This window comes from Phoca vitulina, unplaced genomic scaffold (assembly GCF_004348235.1).
Source record: "Phoca vitulina isolate PV1807 unplaced genomic scaffold, GSC_HSeal_1.0 scaffold23, whole genome shotgun sequence".
Taxonomy (NCBI): domain Eukaryota; kingdom Metazoa; phylum Chordata; class Mammalia; order Carnivora; family Phocidae; genus Phoca; species Phoca vitulina.
Window position 1 is genome coordinate 7,283,452 of NW_022589726.1, and position 25,017 is coordinate 7,308,468.

At 41.5% G+C, this 25,017-nt stretch overlaps 1 protein-coding gene across 11 annotated transcripts in view; it reads left to right on the top strand.

Annotated features, from left to right (window-relative positions):
• GRIP1 (glutamate receptor interacting protein 1) overlaps window positions 1-25,017 on the top strand; it is a 659,234-nt gene that overhangs the window by 564,390 nt on the left and 69,827 nt on the right. For 7 of the 11 annotated variants that reach the window (XM_032420901.1, XM_032420895.1, XM_032420897.1 and 4 more), the window contains 4 exons: window positions 3,395-3,550; window positions 4,211-4,363; window positions 13,750-13,936; window positions 14,520-14,665. In XM_032420901.1, coding sequence (XP_032276792.1) covers window positions 3,395-3,550; window positions 4,211-4,363; window positions 13,750-13,936; window positions 14,520-14,665 — 642 coding nt within the window. The remainder of the gene's footprint in view (window positions 1-3,394; window positions 3,551-4,210; window positions 4,364-13,749; window positions 13,937-14,519; window positions 14,666-25,017) is intronic. The other 4 variants (XM_032420900.1, XM_032420904.1, XM_032420896.1 and 1 more) reach the window with 3 other exon arrangements.

Here is a 25,017-nt window from a genome sequence, read left to right on the forward strand (position 1 = left end):
AATTCTGGCTCCACCACTTGGGGCATTAAGCAAGCAACCCAACTTTTCTATTCCTCAGTTTCTTCATCTGTAAGATGGGCGTGATAATAACAGCAACACCTGCCTCCTAAGTGAATTGTGACAATTATCTAAGATAATCCATGAAATAGCATTTAGCACGATGCCTGGTATATAGCAAGTGCTCAGGGAAAGTTGCCTGTTATTATTGGGACCATTAAATGGGAGAATGTATAGAAATGCTTTTTGCAAAATGTAACATCTTATCTTAAAACTCGTGAAACGCTTGCCTAACAAGCATATGAGTATCAAGTACGCCACCATAAAACAGAGTAGATTTGGAGTGTATGTTCAAAGTAGGCAGTAGCTGTGCTCCCTGGCCTACATTATTTGTTGAACATCTTTGCATTCATTATGCATGGCATACAATTTCATGCATTCTCTTACGTCATTTTCGTCCCTTATTATTTCATATGTATGAAGATTTAGTCATCAGGAACAGCTCAGAGTCAAGGTAAAGGTTATGACCTACACTTAATCTGCCTGTAACGATTGGCACAGGGCTGGGCACCCAAGAGTGGTCAATAATATCTTTCTTATTGATTTGTTAATTGGGTGCTACAGTCATAAAAAAAATGCCCAATAATTTTCAAAGTCCTCCTTAAAGAACTGAGCCAAAAAGTGAGTGTAGAATTCTAAAGTCCATTCGCTATGCTCTGCCTTCATTTGAAACATAGACAATACAGTGTAAAAAGCTCATTAGAGTGGCTGTTGGTGTGGATTAGCCAGACCCAGCAGTGATCACATCTTTCCAAGAAGTCTTCTTGCACTCCCCAAAATAGAAGGAGGATGGGCAAAGAGAATCCATTATGAACTTCCCCCGCAACACTGTTTATCACAAGGAAAATGCTGCTGCAGCGTGGACAGGTACACTCCGGCTGATTCCTGTTCACTTACGCATTCATTCATTCATCTGTCATGATGGACCAGGCACTGTTCTAGCTGCTATGATAAGTCTAGTGAGCAAGACAAACAAAGTAGATTCCTATTCTCATGGAATTTCAGTATAGAGAGACAAACATGTAAAATATGTTAAGTAAATAAAGCCACATCAGACTGTAATAAGTGCTATGAAGAATAGAGAGTAGTAATGGGCTAGCTTGGGATAGGGCAGCTCTGCAGCCAGGGAGGTCAGAACAACTTCTCTGAGGAGGTGGCACCTTAGCTGAGACCTGCACGATAAGGAGGAGCCAACCCTGCAGGCAACTGGGAGGAGGAAGAAGAGCAAGGGCAAATGCCCTGAGGCAGGAAGCAACCTGGCTTGTTCTAAGAATAACTGTAAGACCAACATGATGGGGAGAGTGATAAGGATAAAGCTGGAGAGATAAGTAGGGGGCACATTTGATTCTCCTTGTAATTGTAACCCACTGAAGCCACTTAAATGGGAGTGACTTATTTATTTATTTTTTTTAAAGATTTTATTTATTTATTTGAGAGAGAGAGCACATGAGAGGGGGGAGGGTCAGAGGGAGAAGCAGACTCCCTGCCAAGCAAGGAGCCTGATGCGGGACTCGATCCAGGGACTCCAGGATCATGACCTGAGCCGAAGGCAGTCGCTTAACCAACTGAGCCACCCAGGCGCCCCGAGAGTGACTTATTTAAAAGATTATCCCGTCTTACAGATACTGAGAGGGAGGTATGTAAGTAGATAAATCAGGGAACCAAGTCTGCAGGTGTTGCAAGGGTCAGGGAGATAATGGCTTGAAACTAGGATAGTGGACAAGGAGATGGAACCCAAACTAGAAACAGCGGCGGACAGAAGGAAAGGGCCGGGGGGCGCAGAGCTTTAAAATTGCGGGGCCCATGCAGGTGTTGTGCAGATTCCGGAGGTAGTCTCCAAACCTAAGTGTCTGCTGAGTGAAATTTATTGAGTGAGAGCTACGTCTTTTTCCTTTAAAAGATACTTTATTTGTAGGCAAGTAGATAGAAAGGAAGCAGAATCAATCGTAGTAGTAAGAGCTCATTTGTTTTTATTGTGTGTACCATGCGAAGTAGTGTGTGCATAATTCTCACAATTGTCCTGCAGGGGAGATGCTTTCCCGATCTCCACTCAACAGGTGAGGAAACTGAGGCTTAGGGAGGCTGAGTAACTGGCCAGGGTCCTATAGAGAGGCAGGGCTGCGCCAGAACTGAAAGCCAGGTCAGCCACAGCCCACAATACTCTTCCCTGCTGGTGCTTTGGTTCCGAGAGCGGTCTCGCTCCAGAAAGGCTGTCAGGTGGCCAATGACAACTTAAGCCCTTATCTAAATGAGCCTCCTTTAAATACTTATCGAGTATTTGACCCTCTACATGAATAAATGTTGTTAAATAATTCACATGTTAGGCATCTTTTACTTTAGAATCATGACACTAAAAGGAGATACGAGTTAATGTGTTATTTTTAACTCTTTAAGATTGTTCAATGAAAAATCTCATATCAGACATAGTAACACACATAACATTGCCCCTCTTTCAGAACACTGGGTAGAAAATAAAATCTAAATAATGTTGAAATTAGAATAGAAACACAATATACATTTTTTTTCAATAAAGGGGACAGGAAAATTTTGAAATAAGCTTTATTAAAATGTTACGGCATCTTAAAATATAAGAATATGTGAAATCTTTTGAGAATTATCTCTTTCAAATGTAAACATTTTTTTGCAAAAATACAAAAAAGTATAAAATATATTGAGACTTTTATTTTCTCCTTAGGAGGATACAAATAAGATTCTGATATTGATAGATGATTGAGAATGGGTTTTCTGGGGGTTTGGGGGGGGGTTTGAGAAAAGTCAAGTCCAGTTGATGGATCTGAGTGTAATTAAAATGTCAGAACAGTATATTGTGATGTGTGACTGGTAAACCACTTGAATCATGAGCCAATGTGATTTATTGTTCCTTCTTTTTTCTCAAAACAAGTGCTACTAAACTGGCCATAATGTGCAAATCTTTAATTACTAGTTGTGTGCCATAGATCTTTATGGGGTTGACTTTTAAGTAAGTTTTAAAAAAAAAAAATGTTTTTAATCTCTGCTGCGAAGTACAGGGGGAGATTAGAAATTGATTCAGTAGTCATTTGAAAAGGAGAAAAGAAATGGGCCAGGGAAAGACATGCTTTATTCTTGGGAAGATGAAAGGCTTCCATCCCTGACGTTAATCATCTGTTTTGCTGATCACTGAGAAAGGACAAAGCCAGTAGATTTTTTTTCTTTTTCTTTTCGTTTTTTTTCTTTTTTTTTGGCAAGCAGCTTTCATTTTTTTGTTACACTTTTTATTTGTACAATTCAGTTATTTTTTCCTTTTTTTTTTTTTCGGTTCTTTTTCTTATTTCTCATCATCACTTCATGTGGGCAGTGAAAATTCAGAGGACCGACAGACAACTTACGTGGGATTCCTGGGCCAGCAACCACTGCAGCCTTCACACCTACCATCACCCTCATACGACCCACCCTGACCATTGCAGAGTGCCAGCCCTGACAGGCCCGAAAGCGCCTCCTCCAAACAGCCCTCGTAATGTTCCAGACTTTCCCCTCCTGCTCTTTCATTGAAATGATATGCTTCCTCTTCCTCATCTAATTCATACCATATTTGGCTTCATGAGTGTTATGTGCTTTTTTTTTTTTTAGTAGCCACTTATCATTTCTGGCTTTTTTTTTTTTTTTTTCCCCTGTCAGAAAGCGTTTGTCATTAGGGAAGGATGTCACTGTTCAGAATGCTTTGTATGTAGTCAGGAGATAACAATTCCAAAGATTATGGAGACTACGATGTTCTCAGCGCCTCCTTGTGTATTTGGCACCACTTGTGAAATTCATGTCAGAATGTATCTATGGAAATGAGACTGTGTACCTGATGCATGGAGTTGTTGTTTATGGGGAGACTCGTTTTAATGCTTAGTTGTGTGTGTGTCTAAAGCAACGTTCATAGAGCGTCTCTGTGTTCCATTGTGCTCCCGAGGATCATGGTGCTCCTCAAGGAGTTGTAGACTCTTGGAACTCGGAGATTCTGAAGGGCTGTCCCCATGGCCTCTGAGACCTGCTCTCTGTCTGGTTGGGGTATTTCCTAGCCATTGCTGTGCGTCCTGTGTGTCTCTCTGGATCATTGCTGGTTGGCAAGGGTAGCAGGCTCATACCCCCCGAGAACGCTCTGTGCCAAGTGTCTACTCTCTTACAGCAGCTTTGGTGTCCTCCTTCTCTCCTACCTCCATGAGTGCATACAGCCTGAGTTCCCTGAACATGGGGACTTTACCTCGAAGCCTCTACTCTACTAGCCCTCGTGGAACCATGATGAGGAGGAGACTGAAAAAGAAAGACTTCAAAAGCTCACGTAAGTGAAACGGTAACCATTGTCTCTGGCCCGGAGAAAGTGTGTGGGCCGCTTGGCGTCAGCGGCGAGCGTGTTTTACAGTGCCTGAATGATCAGGGGGATGCTAAGGAGCGCACAGCTCTCTGCCAAAGATCAAGGAAATGATACCTATTATCTCTAGGATAGTGATTGCACGGAATCCAATTTCAGACTGAATTAGTTCAGACTGCCTTCGCCTACAACTTTGTCTCTGAAATTTTTTTTTCTTGCTCTTTTGACCTGAGAAAATAACCAAAGAGGTGATTTTTTTTTTCCTTCGAGACTCCTTCCTTCTATTTTGGGTAGCTTTGGACATGAAACATTTGTTCTTAATTTCTTATTCACGCAAAAGCCAATTTTTTGAAAACTATGTCCCCCTTCTGATAACGGTAAGAATCCCATGCATTTGTTTAATATGATTATAAATTTACTCACTTATCTTTCCAACCAGATCTAATCATAGTCCAGAGAGGTGTGAGTATTTCTTGTCCTGTCTGTTCCCTTTGGGGGCTGTAATTATGATTCCTATAGAGAACCTCAAAGAAGATGGGCTCTCTCCCTGTGCTTACCATAGGAATAAAATAAGGAACACCCTTACGTTACCTAAATAAAATGAAACCCAGATACTTCAAGGCTGGAAGTGAAGAGAGAATGTTCTTATGAGAAGGGATGTTTGGACCTATTGGCTCTTCAGCTTGTTTGCCAGAGATTGATCTTCACAAGTGGACCATCAGTGCGGGAGGCCAGCCATCATCTTCATTTTATAGAAAGCTGACAGTTTCCTTACAAAGAAAACCATTGCAAAAGATAGGGTCACCATTGTGGTATATTCATGATTTAGACTTGCATATCCCTTCAAGTATAAGGGGTTTTGTCAACTTTAGTATATGTACATGACAGTAAATTTGAAATTTCAAAAATAGAAGGAAGATTGAGTTTAGTTAAAATGAGAATAAACAGCTTCTAGAGTCTCATATGTTTCTTAGCTAACACTAAAGTAAACTATTCACTCTTGGAAGAAACTAGTTGAAGGCAGTAGAGTGAACTGGTGATGAGCATAGAAGCCTGTGTTCTCATCCCAGCATCATTCCTGTAGGACCTTCAGCAAGTCACCTGAGTTCTCTAGGCCTTGGCTTCCTTAGCTACAAAATGGGGATGAATTATAGTGCTTGCTTCATTGGGTAATTGTGAAGATTATATGAGAGAATATATATATATTCTCACCACCAAGAGGGACATACGGGACAAGAAATACACTCCAGGCTATGATGAGTATATGTATTATATATAATTAAATATATATTATGCATATTATAATAAAATTATATGCTAGCTACATATACATATATATGTATATACATATTATACACATATATTATGTATGCATTATTATATATATAATTTTCACTATTACCCAATGAAATAAGTACTATTTTTTTATTTATATATATATAAATATATATATATATGCTAGAACACCTGGTAAATGGTAAACACTATTTAACTGTTAGCCGTTTACATAGTTTAAGTGTTAGTTATTATTCCTTGGATCTAAATTGTCATGTACGAAAATCTATTGACAGTGTTCTCAAATTTAGGCATTTTTCACAGTAGTTACTTTGGCTTAATACATAGGTTTTGAGTCTTCCCCATAAACCTTCAGGGTTTGCAGTGGATTTCTGTATAGGAAATTTTTTATATATAACGCCTCCATGTACAATGTCCCTCACTGACAGCAACAGGCTCACAGCCCTCCGCAGGGAAGAGCAATTAAAACAAATTCATTAATGCTTGTACTTCTGCTCCATTGGCTAAATATTTGTTTGTGTTAGGTAAGACTCGCTACGTTGATTAAAGATATGAGTGACTACAAATGAGTGATGATATGTTTGGCTAACTCAGGGTGATATTTGCATTGCTTGAATTTTGTAGTAGGAAACAAAGCTGAGGCCAGGCTGTCACTGACACCCATAACCAACTCATAAATTCTGTTTTGAATCAGAAAGTGATGCTCCATCATAGTAGAAACAGAAACAGAAACCTGGCTCAAGAAATCTCAAGCTATTTGTGTTTGCTGTAGACATTAGCCACTAGAGCATCGCTGGCCATATGCCTACCAGAATGTTTCTAAATGTATCTCAAGAGATCAGACATTTTATATTGTAATCAAACAATAAGGTCCAAAACTTTTATTCTTACTCCAAAGAGTCCTATAAAAATAATGATAGTATTCCGAAGTCAGAAAAAAAGGAATGACGTTTTTTGAGTTTTGGGGGGGCTTGTTTTGTTGTTGTTGTTGTTGTTGTTTTTTAGTTTCTCTTCTCCCTCCCTCTTTCTCTTTCTCTCTCCTTGCTTCTTGGTATGATCACATCAGATGTAAAGGTTTTCCCAAATAACGGATAATAAAAGTTCTATTACACTCTCACTATACCGTGGTTTACTTCCACCACTTTTATGTCTTTATTCTATGCCACCATTTGCTGCCCCCTTTCTAATACTTACGTTTCTATGGCAACCAGGCCATTTGTATGGATGGTGAATCATGCCAGAGTCACAACAAATATAATAAAAAGCCTCTACACTGTATTGGTGATGAGGTGAGGCCAGAGCTTGCAAAACAGAAAAAAATTCCCACATATGTTTCTAGTGGAGAAGGACATGCCAGGAAAGAATTAAATCTTCTCCCATAAATATTAAAACATTCTGTATCATTGACCGAAGGGGAAAATACAGGCAGTCTGCAGCAACACGGGACAAGAATTAAACTAGGAAAGCACCATGTTTGCTTCACAGGAAGAATGTTGAGTATCCCCAGCATTGGGCCGGGAGGAGTGTCACAAAGCCCTGGGAGGGCTGCAGGGCCATGTCACAGAGGGAACCCTCTGGTCACCTCTTTTGGAATCTTACTGACCTTTGCCCCACAGCCTGGGCTGTCCCTGTTTCTGCCTCGGAGGTCAAGGCTTTTTCCAGAAACCTATCATCCCCCCCGTGATGGCAGCATGACTGAGCGGTGGACCTGGCTCGTTCCGCCTGAGTCCCGCTTCTGCACACAGAGCCAGTGTAGACTCTGTCTGTTTGCAGTCCGCCTGACCTGCAGCCAAGTGTGGAAGCTAGCTCACATTCCCAGAATAGTCTTTGCCTCTTGTGCCATCACCACTTACTAGCAAGGTGAAAGAGCTGAAAGGAAGAGAATGAAGAAGCCGAACAACTTCTGTCCCTGCCACAGACCCCTGAGAAAAGGACGGAAGGCAAAGGCAGCTAATGGTAAGCGTTTAGAAGTGAGCATGCAGGGAGCCCTCCGGGAGGCGGCTTATGAGCTCCCCCCCCCGCCCAAGCCTGCCCTCATTTGGAGAAGGGAGCTGCTGGACACCTGAACTGGACCACGTGACACACAGTGTGCTGGATCCACAGCAGGCTCACTCCGATGGGGAACACTTTAGTGAGCTAGAGGTCTGAGGTATGGAATCAAATAGTGATAAACACAGTATACTAATAAATCTTTGCAGTCCATTGCTCTGGATACTTTTTAAATGCTTTGCCTATCTGACAGTAAACCTCACAGACTTCTAAGCGAAGAAAACATTTGGCAGATTTTTAAACTTTAGAAGCTAACAAGTTATCGTCGGTTTTCCTCCCTTACTTACACTAGGAAAGACAAGAATTGACAAACGCACAGGGTCATTTCCTGCATACCTGAAGGGGTGCGAACAGAACCCTCCAAGCGTGAACAGGAACAGGACAGAGCAGATGCGAAGCCTGAACACAACCTCGGCACACACCAGTTAGCAATATTCACACGCAGTATGTCAGCTGCTGAGCCATTCCCTTCTTCACCTGAGTAGAAATGGGCACGCTTCAGGCCAGAGCTGGTACCTTGCAGGAGTATCTGCTACTGGAGAGAGAATCCATCATACAATTGTTTAAACTACAGGGTTATAATTCATAATAAATCACCTTTATTTTCTTTTGCTGGTTGGCCACCTTAATGAAGAAGGATAATCAAACTCATCTTTTTTTTCCTCCAAGTAATATTGGTTGTTTTTTCTCCTGGCTCATCATCTTTAAATCTACAATTTATCTTTTTCAAATCTGGTAATAATTTGCAAGACTTTAATATGTGTGAGAAATCAGTACATACAATTTCAAATGAGATTTTACTGTTTCAAAGAACAGATTTCATTATATCAAAGGACTTTCAGAGTTAATTATAAAAACTTAGACTATTTATTATAATCCTATATTTATTAGGTAAATTATAAATTTATATAATTATAGAACCAACATTTAACATATTTTTAATCCTAAATTAAATGTCCTAATAATTTCTATTGCCTCGACTTGCCTCCAGATAAAGCTTAAAATTTAATGATGCCCACAGTGAGCACTTATTTCTATTTCCAAAACCTTCCAGGGGCTCCTGGGTGGCTCAGTCGTTAAGCATTTGCCTTTGGCTCAAGTCATGGTCCCAGGGTCCTGGGATCGAGCCCCGCATGGGGCTCCCTGCTCAGTGGGAAGCCTGCTTCTCCCTGTCCCACTCCCCCTGCTTGTGTTCCCTCTCTTGCTGTGTCTCTCTCTGTCAAATAAATAAATAAAATCTTTTTAAAAAATAATAATAAAAATAAAAAATAAATTAAAAAAAAACCTTCCAGAGATTTCAGTTTCTCAACCATCTTCTCCAACTGTTCTGAAAATGTAGCAAGTCTCTCCTTTGAGAAGGTCTTTACTATATCCAGCCTAATCCTTCCTATTATGATTGACCCATTTCTTCCTAGTTCTCTCTTAGTGGAAATGCCAACCAGCTGACTTAAAGGTTCAAGGCTTTTAACTCCAATTAAGTAATCCAAAAATCTATACCAAACTGAGATCTCAAATGGAAAAAAATACATATTAATGTGAACCGATAGAAAAATTCACAGAAAATAAAGTATTCCTATTGAAGTCCAAAAATCATCACCTAGAAGATAGACTGAAAGTAATCTGCCAATAGATGACGTTCTACTATTATGTTCCTGCCTGCAATGAGAACAGACTGGAAAGAAACACAACTCTCCAGATCGTTACTAACTACCTCTAGTGGTTGTGTGCCACCAGTAAGAAAATGTATGATCTGAAGAACAATCAAAGTAGAGTTGATATCAACAAAGGCACACTAGAAAGTGTGATCTGAATTAATATGGAATATCGCTTCTTGGCCTTTTGGCTAAGATCAAGTATGAATTAATATGGGATAGTCCCTGTGTCAGATCTTGGACTTGTAGGCCACCACCTGTAGAAAGCTCAGGGTTGGAAGCTGACTTTACCCCCTACAGCAGGCTACTTTAATCTCATCGATATGAATTCTGTTTTGAGAACAATGACGGTGCTTCTTACGAAGAAGGTGATTTTCCTTCCTCCTCCTAGACATTTGTCCACCTCAGCATCCTCTGCCATGTCAGCTGCAATGTTGGAATGAACCACATAGTAGAGATATTGGGGTCCGAGGAACAATTTCTAGTTCCTTAAGTCAGTAGAACCTACATGAAATGTTGATTCCAAAAAAGGAAAATGTGGATAATATCACAAGACCCAATTTGTTCTTCATTTATTTAGTGTTCTTTGAATGTTCCAGACATTGGGATTTCAAAGAGGAAAAGATCTGGATCCCAATCTTTAGACAACTCAGGGTCAAGTGGAGAGAAAGGCAGGCAAATAAAAACCTGATAAATGCTGAAATAGGACCATGCGTTAGAAATGTGGAAATGTAAAAAAGTGAGTACCTCACTCTGCCTGGATAAGGCAGGGAAAGGGACATTGAAAACCCAGGGGAAGGGCTAAAGGGACAGAGGGATGAAAGCAGGGCTGCAGCACATGGCACGTGGAGGGAGCATCAAGGAGCACGAGACTGGATAGGCAGAAGAACATGAACTTAGGAAGGGTCCTGTGAGCTCTGCCAGCATTGAAGATGTTGTTCTACAGGAAACAGGGAGGCATTGAAAGATTCTAAATTGGGGGATGACCTTCGCATATGAGAAAAAGCCACTTTGACATCAATTTGGAGGATGTTAGCATAACACAAGAGGCAAGGACACACAGTCTAAGTCTATATAGTGATCTGCATTAGCAATCATGAGGCCCTACTCTAGAGAGTAGATAAATTGGGGGCCTCCTCATGAAGAGAAAGTTAATCTGGCAATAATATGCAGAAAGTGTTGGGCACAGAAGGACCAGAAACATGCATGTTCAAATATTTAAAATAAAAATAATAAAAGCCTGAATTGAAACATTAATGGTAAGAAGGGAAAAGAGGATTTGTAGAAGTTAGTTATATTTCAGTGGTCATCTTGAAAGGACTTAGCAATTGATTGAATTTGAGACAACGGGGATGTTGGAAGTCAAAGGCTACTTTGAGATTTCAAGCCTGGTGGACTAGAAGCATGATGGTCCTATGCATAGAAACAGTAGTGGGAATGAGAAAGAGAAGATGATTAACTCAATTTTTAAAATGTTGAGTTTGAGGAGTCAATGGGACATTCTTGGGGATGGGATATCCAAGTCAGGAAATTCATCACTGGAGCTTGAGAGAAACTGGAGAGTTAGATTTGAGAAGATACACACAGAGGTCCTATTACAGAAGTGTGAGAAGTGAAAGAGGGAAAGGAGAGGAGAGAAGGCTAAGAAGAGAACCATGGGCACTCTATGTTTGCAGTGCAGAGGAGGAAAAGGAACTGGAAGGGGCTGACAAAAGTCAGAAACTAAGAACAAAGCTTCATTGAAACCAAGAGAGTAATTTCAGAAAGAAAAGGATGGTTCCCAAAGTCAGTTGCTGCAGGGTAGTTAGAGCGGATGAGGCCACTGATTTTGGCAATCAGGAAGTCATCAGTGAGAGTAGATTCATTAAAGGGTGAAGGGAGAGGCCAAGTTTTAAGCAGTTTTGGAATCAGTACAAACCGATAGGGAGAGGTCAGAAAGCTAGGACAGTGAGCAGGAAAGTTGGAAAAAACAAGAGAAAAGTGTTTATGGCACAAAATCACAGGGCGTGGAAACAGATCGTATCAGAAAGGAGGAGCTGGCCTTGAAAGGGGAGTAAGGATACATCCTCCTGAAGCAGGAAGGAAAAGAAAGTGAGAGCAGATAATGATACAGAGAAATCAAGGTTGAAAAGAATGTTTTTAAGGAACTCTTGTCAATGAAGGAAATGAAGTAAGGAGTAAAGTTTGATCCTTATAATGGTAGAAATGTTTGAGACTGATCCTATGGAGAAATCAAATATTACATAACAGAAGATTCCAGGGCCCCATAGAGAATTGTGTGAATTTGTAGTGACTTTCTCTAGCACCCTTCAGCAAACTAGTAAGAGGAGTGGAGGCGAGCAGGCATTATCAAAGAGTATAGCGTATTAGACTATAGAAAATGTCATGAGGTTTAAGCCTGTCTGACACCAGCAGATGCCTCATTGAAATGGCCACCTGGGGTCCAAGTGGAGTGTGGAGGGGAATGATGCTAGTAAAAGGCAATGGGTAAAGATGATAGCTTTCAAATTGGGTTCCCCAGATTCACACATGAGGGATGGGGAAGCCTCCTCTAGGGTCTCCTGTTCCTTCCTCAGTACCTTCAGTAGCTCTGTTTTTATGTGGAATACAAAAGCATCCCTTACACACTTTCATGTGAAGTGGGGGGTTGGGGCTGGAATCTGTTGCTAACAAAACCATTTGAAAACCACTAGATTGGAAGACAAGTGAAAGGGAGTGGGGCTAGAAGTCATCAAGAAGGGAAGTTAGGGCCTAAGGACTGGGAAAGATGGCTAATAGGTTCTGTGATCAACAAGGAGAGTTCAGATATGAAGATCCTGGAGCTCTTTCCAGATTGAAGGATGCTGGGGTCCAGCACAGGGCTCTGCTGATAGAGAGCTGAAGTTGGGTGGGATTGCCAATAATCAGCACTGAGAGAGCTAAAGAACCATAAACCCAGTGCATTGTTTATTGTCATTATGTCAAAGATACTGAGGACATGGAAAAGCTACAGATTAGAAGAGGCAAATTAAGAGTCAAGCCCTGATGTCAGTGAGGAAATGGGGGGAAACAGGAAAAGTAGAAAAGTATGGGTTTGAAGATGAGACAAGACAGAAATAAGTACATAATATAGAACTTTAAAAAAGAAGTGGTTTATGGTAAAAAAAAAAAATTAAAAAAACACTGGATGTGTGGAGCAAGGAGGGTTATAAACTCTTCTCTCTCCTTGCTCCATGCAGGGAAAGTGAAAAGAAAATGGCTTCTGGTTGCAGCGGGTTTTGAGGTATATGGTGTCAGCAAGTTTCAATTACAGTAAAGAGGCCAAAAGACCTCTTTTGGAGGAAGTGACGGTCCAGCATTGGACCGTGCAGAGAGCTTGCTCACGGGGAGTAAAGGAGGCAGGGGTCCCAGTGGGCAATGCTGAGAGAAACGAGTGGAGTGGCCTTTCCATGACGCAGGTTGGCGATAGGAACAAGACAGAGATGGGTACCTGGAGGCTTAGATGAGTATCAGAAGAATGAATGAAATAAGAGATGACAAAGTAGGCTGGAGATCCAGTGAGAAAGAACGAAGGCTGAAGAGCCCAAATTTGGGGAAAGGAAAAATATAAAGTTTCAACAATTCCATCATGCCAATCCAATGCTAGAATAATGTTGACGAGCACGTCCTCACCACTCCAGGAGCCAGACTTTTTCTTCAAAGCTGAAGGTCAGATTGTTTATAAAAACCTTAAACCTTTATAAAAATCCACAAATGGATAGAGGGGAAAACATATTAGACCAGTTAGCCTAACCCTTTTTTCATAGGAAAGAAATTAATGCCTTCCCCCAAGGTCACACAGCTGGTTGCCTACTGGTGGAACCAGGACCAAAACCCAGGTACCCAGTCCCAAGGCTGTCGTCTTCCTACAGCTCCCACAATTGTCCCTGGTACTGGGACTGAGTATGGGGAGGAGGCCACACTGGCATTGTGACTAAAACGTGACAGATATCGGGAGATTCCTTTATCTAGTTCAGCTCTGACTAAATTTTTGTCTAGAAGACCAAAGTATCACTTCCACCATTGCCAATGAGCTTTTTTTTTTTTTTTTTCCAGAGACATGATCTGTCAGAAATGCTGGTATTCCGGGGTGCCTGGGTGACTCAGTTGGTTAAGCATCCAACTCTTGATTTCAGCTCAGGCCATGATCTCAGGGTTATGAGATCTAGCCCTGCATCGGGCTCTGTGCTGGGCATGGAGCCTGCTTGAGATTCTCTCTCTCCCCTCCCCCTTTCTCTTTCTCTCTCTCTCTGTCTCTCTAATAATAAAAAGAAAGAAATGCTGGTATTCCTGGTGCTTGCTTCAACCTAAAGTCATTTTTTGGTGTGTTTGTTCCTCTAGTGTCTTTAGCCTCAAGCACAGTGGGCTTGGCTGGGCAGGTCGTTCACACAGAAACCACAGAAGTTGTGCTGACAGCAGATCCTGTCACAGGATTTGGGATCCAACTGCAGGGAAGTGTGTTTGCCACGGAGACGCTCTCTTCTCCACCTCTGATTTCCTATATTGAAGCTGACAGCCCAGCAGAGAGGTAAGACACTCTTTCACAGCGTCTGTTTCTGTGCATTTTTTGTGCCGACTATCTTTGAATAGCTAATAAATTATGGAACAGTGCTCAATGCAGGAAATGCAGGATGTAATGAACTCTCTGTTCTAACAATAAAATGTTATGTTCTTGATAAGGTTTGAGAAGAATAACGAGCACAGATGCCTTTATCTAGCAGATTTTTGTCCATCAGGGACTGGCAGCCATGTTAATTAAAAGGGAAAATATCTCTGAAGTTCAAACTTTATTATAATAATTTCTCTGCTGTGGGGGGACCGTACATTCACCATTACTATATATTGGTCCAGATCAGATTATAAGAATACCACAGTGCTAAATTATTAATCACTTCTCTGGGATATATCAAGATTCCCTTGCTCACATCTGTAGCCATCAAATGCAAGAGTGCAAGACCTTGCAGTTGACCTAATATGATGCCCACATCCTTGAACAAACAAGACCAAGTGGGTATGCTATTTCACAAGGATCAAACAAAATAGATTTGGCAACATCAACTTGATAATTATTTGCTCTGTCTACAACCTCTAATATGTGGCTCTAAATATAGATGTGGGGTGCTACAGATCGGAGACAGAGTGATGGCCATTAATGGGATTCCAACTGAAGACAGCACCTTTGAGGAAGCCAACCAGCTCCTCCGAGACTCTTCAATCACAAGCAAGGTCACACTGGAAATCGAGTTTGATGTTGCAGGTATGATCATATAATCGCAATTCAGCTGCAGAGACGGTAGTGGAGTGCATGTGAATGATACGGATTATGTGGCAGAAGTGGAACTATTTTTTTTACATACTGAACACATTTTTGTTTAGGAGATTTGGAATGTCATTTTGTATTGAGCCGTTGTTTTTGAACTATTCATTAAAATGTCACCATTAAGAACAGTTGAAAATAAATGTGGCAAAATGAATAAGTAATAGCTACTATAAAGGTGATAAAAAAAAAATCATGTAGCCTTTATTCTTCCTGATTTGCCCCTATATGCTAGAGAAACCATATTCTTCTGTCACACAGACAAGAAAAGCCTCTATTTGACCCTTCCCACTGCAAAGAACATATGAAAATTTGGCAGGGAACAAAGAAAATTCATTAGGTGGATTTATACAAACCCAGCAGGTAAATATTCGGTCTCTAGTGTTAAAAAGAAATTGCACCAGACACTTGTTAAAAACAAGGAAGACTTTTTTCAAGACTATTTAAAGAGAGATCAAGTCTTGGAACAGGGAAGAGAGATTGAACTCAAGTCCAAAAACAGTAAGGGCAGCCGGGAATTTATGGCCACCAAGCAAGGTAAGGGTGAAGGAATCATGGAATGGAAACTGACTAACAGGAACTTGATTCGATATCAAGGGTGTGGGGATGAGGAATTTGATTGTCTATTCAAGGGTGGAGGGATTCTCAATAAACTGATTGAGCAGGATTCCCACTTAAACTGGGCTCAGCAGGCCAAGGAGTAGGCCAAAGACAAGGCCTAGTTGAGAAGAGGAGCCTGACTTAGGTTTGGTCAGGAAGGGAATCCTCGTCAGTAGCTAACAGGTGTGTGGGTTATAGAGGTTGGTGCTAACTTCCATTTAATAAAATTGTCTTCACACAGTGAAATACTACCTCACAGAGCCAATAATCTTTACCAATCATTAAAGATGTGCCTTTGGACATAGAGATTGCATTATCCCAACAAATACTTGCTGAGTGTTTACTATGGGTCCATTGGAGACGTAACAGTAGACATGGAAGGGGAAAAAAAATTCCTTTTTTCATGAAGCTTGTGATATTACAGAAAGTTGATTTTTAAGTTAAATATAAATGTAGACAGTATAAGTGCTCTGAGGAAAATAAAGCAGGATGGGGAATTAGAGGATGGCTGTAGGGAGCTATTTTCATGGGATGACTCTTAGAAGAAGAAGTGACATTTGAGCAGAGATTTGAAGGTTGGGAAGGAGCCAACTCTGTGGGAATCTGGGAGCAGAGTACTCCAGGTAGAAGGAGCAGCCAGAATAAAAGAAATAAGCCAGAATAATAAGCTGGGTGGGTTTGAGAAATAGCAGAAAGGCTCTTACCGGGGCACCTGGGTGGCTTAGCCGGTTAAGCGTCCAACTCCCGATTTCCGCTCAGGTCATGATCTCATAGTCATGGGATCAAGCCCCACATCAGGCTCCACACTCAGTGTGGAGTCTGCTTCAGATTCTCTCTCCCTCTCCCTTTGCCCTTCCCCCCACTCACGCAGGCACACGCACTCTTTCTCTCTCTCAAATAAATAAATAAATCTTTAAAAGGGGGGGCACTCTTTATGTAGCATAAGGAAGTTGGGGATGAGGATTAGATTTGGAATTGGAGATGGAGTGAGAGAAATTGGAAGGGGCCAATCACTGCAGTGCTTTGATATAAAGAATTTACCTTCCAAGTGTAATGACGTCATCGAGCATTTTATGGATGGTAGTGAGCTATCCTGATGGATGTGTTAGAGATCCTTCTGAAATGAGCAGGGACAATAGCAGAAGCAGAAAACCTAGTTAGGAAGTTGCAGTGGTTGGAGGTAAAAAATGATGGCAGCTTGAGCAAGGTGGTAGAGCTAGAGATAGTGACAAAGAGTGAAATTTAGGACATGGCTTGAAGCAGGGCTAACAGATGTTGCTTATGGAATGAATATGGAAGATGAGAGAAAGGGAAGATCATGGACGACTCCTGAGGTGGAAGGGTCAGTAATTGAGTAAATAGAGATGACTTTAAGGAGAGGAAGACTTGAAGAATGGAAATCTGAGGATAACAACAAATTCTATTTTAGACCTGAATTGACAAATCTACTGCCAATTCTAGGGGGGGAAAGGACAAGCAGATCCATTCCTGAATTCAAAAGACAATTATCGAGCACCAGTCACTAAATGCTAGGCACTGTGCTACCTTCAGATCTACCTTTAAAGGGAAAATAGAAAGGATTAATATCCTCAAAGTCTCAGAACCAATTAGACAAGAGCAAGAACCTGTTGGAAGATAAGAACAGACTTACTGAATGTGTGTTGCCACTGGAATGTAAAAGGAAGTGCCCAGGGGATTGCCAGCAATACCTCCTGGAGCCTGGGATGGGGGGGTCTGGGCCAGAGAGCAGCCCTGAGAAGGGACCACCATGTCAGTGATTGGTAAAGTCATTGGAATACAAGCGAGCACTGAGGAACGAGGGGCAGGAAGGAGGGGACTCTGCCCGAGGAGAGACTAAACTAAAATTGAAAGGGGAAGGATGCTAGCAAAGAAGATAATAAAGCTGCAGTCAGAAGTGGAAGGAGAACCAAAAAAGGTGGCATTTTGGAGGCCAAAGCAAGAATTTCAAGGTCAGGGTCAATAGCGTAAAGGTGCTTGAGAGAATTCAAGTAATATAAGGCAGGAAAGGTCCACTGCATTTGGCAATTAGGAAAAAACTCATTGCAGAGTAGTTTCAGGGAATTTGGGGGGCAGAAGTCAGACTGCAGTAAGCTGAGGGGCGAGGAAAGGGTAGAGAACTACAGACAAGCTATGCTTGCTTTCTGCCAAGGAACTGGGTTTTAGAACAGGGTATGGCTAGACAAATGCAGTGAATGGATAAAAAAGATGGAGGCCACTGTGGACTTCTCTTTTTAGAACTGCTCCAGCATTATTACATACTGGGCACTCTTTTATATTGCTTTATCCTCTAACCAGTGGTTCTCAATCAAAATCAGTTTTGCCCTGGGGAACATGTGGCAATGTTAGGAAGTGTCGCTGTGGATGAAAAAGGATGGGATAAACGGTAGAAAGGGCTTCAGATTCCAGAGGGGAGTTATTTTGTTTTGTTGATATTGGAAAGATCTGAGCATGTTTGTGGCCTGAAGTGAATGAGGGAGAAAAAAGATAATTGATGGGTATGGGTCCCAAAAAGGATGAGAGGAAAAGTTATCTAGAACATAGGTAGGTCTAAGACAGAAGGTTGGCCGCTGCCTCTTGTGAGTTTAAAGAGAAGGATGTGAGAATATAAATACGTTTTTATCTGTGTTTAGGGTTTCATGTAAGAACTGTCAAGCGAAGGTAAAAGGATCAGCATCTTGGGGAGTTGAAAAGAATGATGGTTTAGAATAGCTAATGGGGAAATGAGTGAGAAAGCTAACCAGAGTCCTATAAAGGGATTTTCAAGCTGGGTAGTGGACCAGGCAGAGTCCAGAAGCTCTAAGTGGATAGCCCTGTCAACCTGCATTGGTCAAGTCGTTTTTTTGTCAGATGACCTCAGCTACTGAGGAATAACAGCAGAGGTGGTAGGTGATTAGAATGAGCCAGAAATGGAGATTTCCGGAGAAGGTTCAACAGGAAGAAACCTAAAGTCACAGCAGTTCAAATTTTTGCAGGAAGAGCAAAGGAATAAATATGGTGATAATCACAATAATATTTATCAAATGCTTGCTCTATGGCATGTCACTCTTCTAAGCACTATGTGTGTATTCGCTCACATATAACAGCAATGGAGGTTACTATGATTTACATCCCCAGAAAACTGGGCCTTCTACCAGATTCGTAGTTAATGGTAGGGCTGGAATTTTCACCCAGGCAGTCTGGCTCCAAAGGCCACACTCTAACCACTAGACATACTGCCTTGAAGGAATCCAGGTTGCAGAGGGGGAAGTCAATAATGGATCCACTTGATAGACTGAGAAGAAAGAGAAGACTGAAGGATCTAGGAGTATCTGGAAAGAGAAATGGGTATAGCAAGAGAAGTTGAGGAGGGAGCCAATGGCAGGAGATTGAGGTCAAAGTGGCATATTAGAGCTTAGCATTTCAGAGGTCAAGTAAGGCTCAGGTAGTGAGCTGCTGAAGTGATATAGAGTGGAGGTGAATATTATTCAACCAGAGGTCTGGGAATTGTAAATGCAGCATGATGGAAAGACCTTGCACACAGTGGAATCTCTCAGGAGGGCAGGACTTGGAATGAGGAAGGGAGTATGAACTTGCTGCTCTTGACACGCCAAACGCAATCCTATCAAAGGATCGCCACACTTTCCCCCGCCTGGGTAGTCTTCCCTACCATGTTCAGGTGGTCTGTTCACTTCATTCAGGTCTTTGCTCAAATATCACTTGTTCAGAGAATCATTCCCTCATCATCTATCACTCTGTCCCCTTGCACAGATACATGGTTCTTAGTCTTTCTCAGCTCTGATGTTATGTTGTGGATTTATTTATTGTCTTGTCTTCTCCAGTGGAAAAAATCTATGTTGTCAGAGACTTTGTGCCTTTTGTTCATGAATGTATCCCAGCACCCAGAGGAGCACTTGGAATGCGGGAGACTCTCAGCCAAGACTTGGTGAATGAATGAATGAATGAAGTGCAGTTGTCTCTCCTGAGGGACTGGAACCAGGAACTTCAGTTTGCATCAAGAACTGATCCCATACCCACTGTTTCTCTGGGGTTCCTGGTCTCTCAGTGCTGCGTGTTTCTGCATATCTGCTCTATTTGTCTCTGCACGAGTTTTTTCTGACTTTTGATTGTACTCGATTGCTCCATCTTTGCTAAAGTGCCCAGCAGTACCAGCCAGTTCAAGTTTCTAATTCTTAGGTTTGGTAGCTGCGGCCAAGCAGGAATCTGGTAGAAGGACCCTGTAAGGATCAGTCAGATGGTGGCGAGGGTATGGTTTTCAAAGAAGGCTGTCCAGAAGCCCCAGAATGTACTCACTACAAGCACACAACATTAGCCGTGAAGTGACTCTTACAATCCAATACCTTCATTTATTTATAAATGGGGAAACTGAAGTTTGGGTGGGGAAACTCAAGGTCATACAGCAAAGTGAATAGTAGATCCCAGGTCTGTTGACTTGCACCTGTCTTTTTCATGTCATGTTACACTGCCTCTCCAAAGAAGTGTCAGAGTTTCCAGGATGAAAGAGCAGAATTTCTGAACCTCTGCCCTACTGTCACTGTTTGTCGAGGGGAGGTGACTATCCTGTGTACTGTATGATGTTGAGCAGCATTTCCTTGAAACACTCCCATAGTGAATGGCCAGCACAATTTGACCTCTTCCACAAACAGTATCTAAGTATTTACTCGTGCAATAAATGCATTTTTATTTTATGTGCATCCTCAATATTTGTTCATTGTTTAATCCATACTTAATATATATGTATACTTTAATATTTGTTGATTAAATACTTTAATATCCTTGGTTTAGGCTCCTAAGAAATAGAAACTATGTCTATTAAACTCACTTTATTCCGTACCAAGCTTGCTTGAATAAGAGACAGGAAAAAAGGGAACTAAGGTCTTCTCCCTTGCTCTGGTTGTTCCATAATTCAATCCATTTCATATGGATAGAAATGATGTAGAATAGGGCCAGAAAAAAGTATGCTCACATCCTATCATTCTCTCTTCCCTTGTTCATGGCTGATATCATTAACTGACTTCAGTATCCTCCTGCTGAGCCCAGACACAACATCAGAATCTCCAATAAAACACTCTAGCTAGTCATTACTAATCGACTGGCATCTGTTGGAAACTGCTGAAATCAGAAAAGCTCTTTTTAGCCATTTGGGAACTTGGAACATTGGTAGGAAATCTCTGGACATGAGCTATTTCAAGACTGGCCTATCCTTCTGGATTCACTCTTAATAGTACGGACGTGGGCCACCTATTTCTAAAATTCTTCCTCAAAAATATATTATACCCAGATATTAATTCCCAAGCTATTGGTCTCAGAGATAAAACACCTCTATTTTATAAATATTTTAAGTGACATAGAGAGTGCTTAAGAAGCTTGACTGTGAGTACACTCTTGCCTAAATCTATCTCTTTAAATGGGAACTACTGTACAAACATCGTAGTAACATTTATGGAATTCTTTTTAAAGCTGAAATGATTCATAGCCTCATCACTCTAAAAAACAAAAGTTAAATTTTTTTATATTTCTTTACCAATGTCCTTTACCATAAATGTAATTTTATAAAGCTATATTCAGGGGCGCCTGGGTGGCTCAGTCATTAAGCGTCTGCCTTCGGCTCAGGTCATGATCCCAGGGTCCTGGGATCGAGCCCCGCATCGGGCTCCCTGCTAGGTGGGAAGCCTGTTTCTCCCTCTCCCACACCCCCTGCTTGTGTTCCCTCTCTCGCTGTGTCTCTCTCTGTCAAATAAATAAATAAAATCTTTAAAAAAAAGCTATATTCATAATATATACACAATTTACATTTTGCCTTTTTTCAATACTATCTTTTAAATACCAGTCTAAAATAATTGTAAATACTTGAAGATTCTGCTTTAACTCTGAAGTTATTTTGTTGGAAAAGATAGAGCTTTGTTCTGGAAAGAAGTCCCAGTGAAAATCCTATCAAATGATGTTTGTCATCATTACTAGAGCCCCCAGTGCTTTCCTCTGAGTGGGGGGGAGTTAAGCATTTACATTTACCACCCCTCCTTAGAATGTCTTAATTTTCTGAATCTCACAAGGATGTCCATAATGAATTATGATGTGGTGATTATCTTACTGTGCCAACAATGAATGCTTCAGGCAGAAAAAACAGACCAATTGGAAAGAAGGAAGCCTTTGTTTACCCAAATGTGTTTTTAATTATAGCATTAACAAAGATAAAACAAAATGAGGGAAGCACAAAATAATCACATGGGAGTCTAACAAAATAAACATTCTATTTACTTATTCTAAACCTATTGTTTCTCCAAATATCTTTTTTTCCTCTTTACTAATATTTCTATAAGAAACACCAAATTAAATATGCCTTTGCTTTAACCACCAAATAACTGTGTAGGCAAAAAAATTACCAAATATAAAATAAATCATGTTGGCATGTAAAGATTAAATTGAAGCCACAGCTGATCAAAGAGATTCATTTGTTGATATTTGTTCATCATTATGAATATTTCAAATCTTATGTAGTCAAACATGATTCATTACTGTTTTCCAGGAAGTGATAATATCTCCTCCAGCATCATTAACAATGTTAATCTTGGTCAAGGTTCCCTGCACTAAAAATTTATAAAAGCAAAATGTTGCTATGGTAACTAACTCTTGATCAATGATTCCTGGCCCTTGGGGTTTCAAGATCTTATTTGTATAGCATCATGGACAAGCCGTTACATACCTACATGAATACGCGTATACACACATACGAGCATGCCATATTCTCCCCTCCCCTTGCACAGAGAATTTGGGTAAAAAACACATAACACTAAAACAAACATACATGAAATGAGTTCCATAACGAGTGAAGCTGTTTGTGCCCTAAAGCTTCTTATGCATTTACTTATGGACCACTTGTGTGCTTTATCTGGGTACTCAAATTCCTACCACACCCGTGAACACTTCTGTGGAGGCTTTCTGCTTAGCTCCCATCCCGTTTCCTCTGCTAGACCAATGTGTTCATCAGAGATCGTTTTTCAGTTGCAAGCAATAGACATGCACCGAGCTAATTCAGACAGAGAAGGGGCATTTACTGGAAGCACATAGGAGTTTCACAGCCCAAGAAGACAGGATATGCAGGCAGCCCCAGGAAGGCCTAGAACCAGACATGAGGGCTGTCAAGGCCAAGCACAGGCACTCTCCAAGACCTCATGCACACTCCTCTTGTACTCCTGTTTGTTTCTCCCTTCTCTCTGCAGACTGGCTGTTGGTGCCCAGGAGCAAAATGGGGCCACTTCAAATGCCCTCTCTACCCCCAGTCTGCATGCTAATTCCACATTCGTAAACTGTCACGTTAGGGGTGGGAAGAAGGTGAGAATTAGCCTTCCATTATTGGAAGGGGGAACAAAGAGGACTTAGGAAACAGAGGGAAGGCCCAGATTTGAGGAATATCTTGGAAGTAACTATTTATGATACCTGCAGCCTCCAAAGCGAGGAAATAAAGCACACCTACGTGTTGTTACTTACCTCATTCCTTTTTCTACCCCAATGTAGCAAAACTAGCCAGTCTTTTTGAAATCTGTTAGGGGAAATAATTTTATCTATCTCAAGTCCTATTGGGAAATGGGAAGGGTATAAATTCCTTTTTTTTTTTTTTAAGATTTTATTTATTTATTTTTGAGAGACAGAGAGAGAGAGGAGAGCACAAGGTGGGGGGAGGGGCAGAGGGCAAAGAGCCCAACGTGGGACTTGATCCCAGAACCCTGGGATCGTGACCTGAGCCAAAGGCAGACGCTTAACCGACTGAGCCACCCAAGCGCCCAAGGGTATAAATTCTTAATGAATAAACAAACAAATCTATGTGGGTCCTTTCCAGTATATCAGAGTGTTAGCTGAGGACAACGGCGAAGCCAGACATCCACTCACACAGTCTGTGACATTCATGGAAGGTGTAAGGAGAGTGGGAGGGTGCTGGGCGAAATCAGTCAGAGAGAGACAAATACCATATGAGCTCACTCATATGGGGAATTTAAGAAACAAAACAAATAAACAAAGGGGGAAAAACGAGAGAGAGAGAGAGAGAGACAAACCAAGAAACAGACTCTTCACTATAGAGAACAAACTGATGGTTACCAGAGTGGGGAGGAGGATGGGGGAAATAGGGGATGGGGATTAAGGGGGGCACTTGTGATGAGCACCGCGTGTTGTATGGAAGTGTTGAATCATTAAACTGTACACCTGAAACTAACATTATGCTGTATGTTAACTAAATGGAATTTAAATAAAAACTTAAAAAAATAAAAGAAAGAAAGACAAGTGTGAGGGGCTAGGAGAAGCAGCAACCTCCCTAGCTTTCTTGGGAAGTGTGCAAAGCACTGGAAGAAAGAAAAGGCCCAAAAAGAGAAGACTTGCCTTTACTTGGCACAACAGCTGGGACTGCGAGGGGCAGCTTGGTGACACTTTTTTACAGGCGGCATCCTAAAAGCCCGGAGGGCCCAGAGAAATCAAATTTTTATTGTGTTTTCCAGTTTAACAGTCTCTGGCAAATCTCCTGAGTTGGGAGATGAGATTCTGGTCTTGTAAAAGGTTTACTGCCTACATTTCTCCTGGGAAAGTATAAAGGGCCTGGAAGAGCAAGTTAAGGCAGAAGAAAGGAGTACTCTAGCTCTGTTTCCATGGGGCAGTCCCAACCTTCCCCTGTGCTTTGCAGAGATGGGAAATGTGTTAAATATGTGATTAACAAATTGAACCAGGGGCCGCATAGTTGTAGTTAATTCCTTGTGTGTGGGTCAGGGAGCTAGCATTGAGCAAAATCAAGCAGTAAAAATGGTTTAGCTCCGCCGTCCCACAAACCTCCCCTTACGCTAATGTTTCCCTTCATGCGCCCCTTCCACCCCTTTCCAAAACCTTCAAGAAAGGATTACAGTCAGGGCGCCTGGGAGGCTCAGTCGTTAAGCGTCTGCCTTCGGCTCAGGTCATGATCTCAGGGTGCTGGGATCAAGCCCCACATCGGGCTCCCTGCTCAGCGGGAAGCCTGCTTCTCCTTCTCCCACTGCCCCTGCTTGTGTTCCCTCTCTCGCTGTGTCTCTCTCTGTCAAATAAATAAAAATTAAAAAAAAAAAAAAGGAAGAAAGAAAGGATTACAGTCATTAGCAGCTTAGTGTGAATAGATGTTATCTCTTCAGAGGGTATTTTCTTTTTAACCTTCTCTCTAATTGAAGGTTTCCCAGACTGTTAAAGGAATTTTAAGAAGAGTGTATTTAAGAATTTGTAGCAGTTCTTTCTTTTCTCAAATACTATTCAAGTCCTGGTAAAATCAACTTAGTTCTCTCCACGGTTGAGATTCAACCAGTGCACGCTGGTTCTCTCTCTGTTACAACAATGTTAGTTAACTGTGTACTGGTTGGCCAGTGTCTGAGCCCACCTTCACCCTGTTCCAGTGCCCCCTGCCCTCCTGCTCCTCTCTCAGACCTCCTGGGGCTCCCCAGGATCCAGAAAGTAAAGGGCAATCCTTGGTGCTGTTGGGGCCTCCCAGAGTCCTGTGTTCCAACCCCACAGGCAGCATCCGGTCTCACTGGTTGTGGCCAATACCATTCTGGTTGAGAAATATTCTGAGTATCACTCTTGTTTCTACCTCTTGAAGTAAACTTTTCCCTCTTTATATTACAAATTAAGGCACCTCCTTGCCCCCCAAATCAACAACCATCACATCT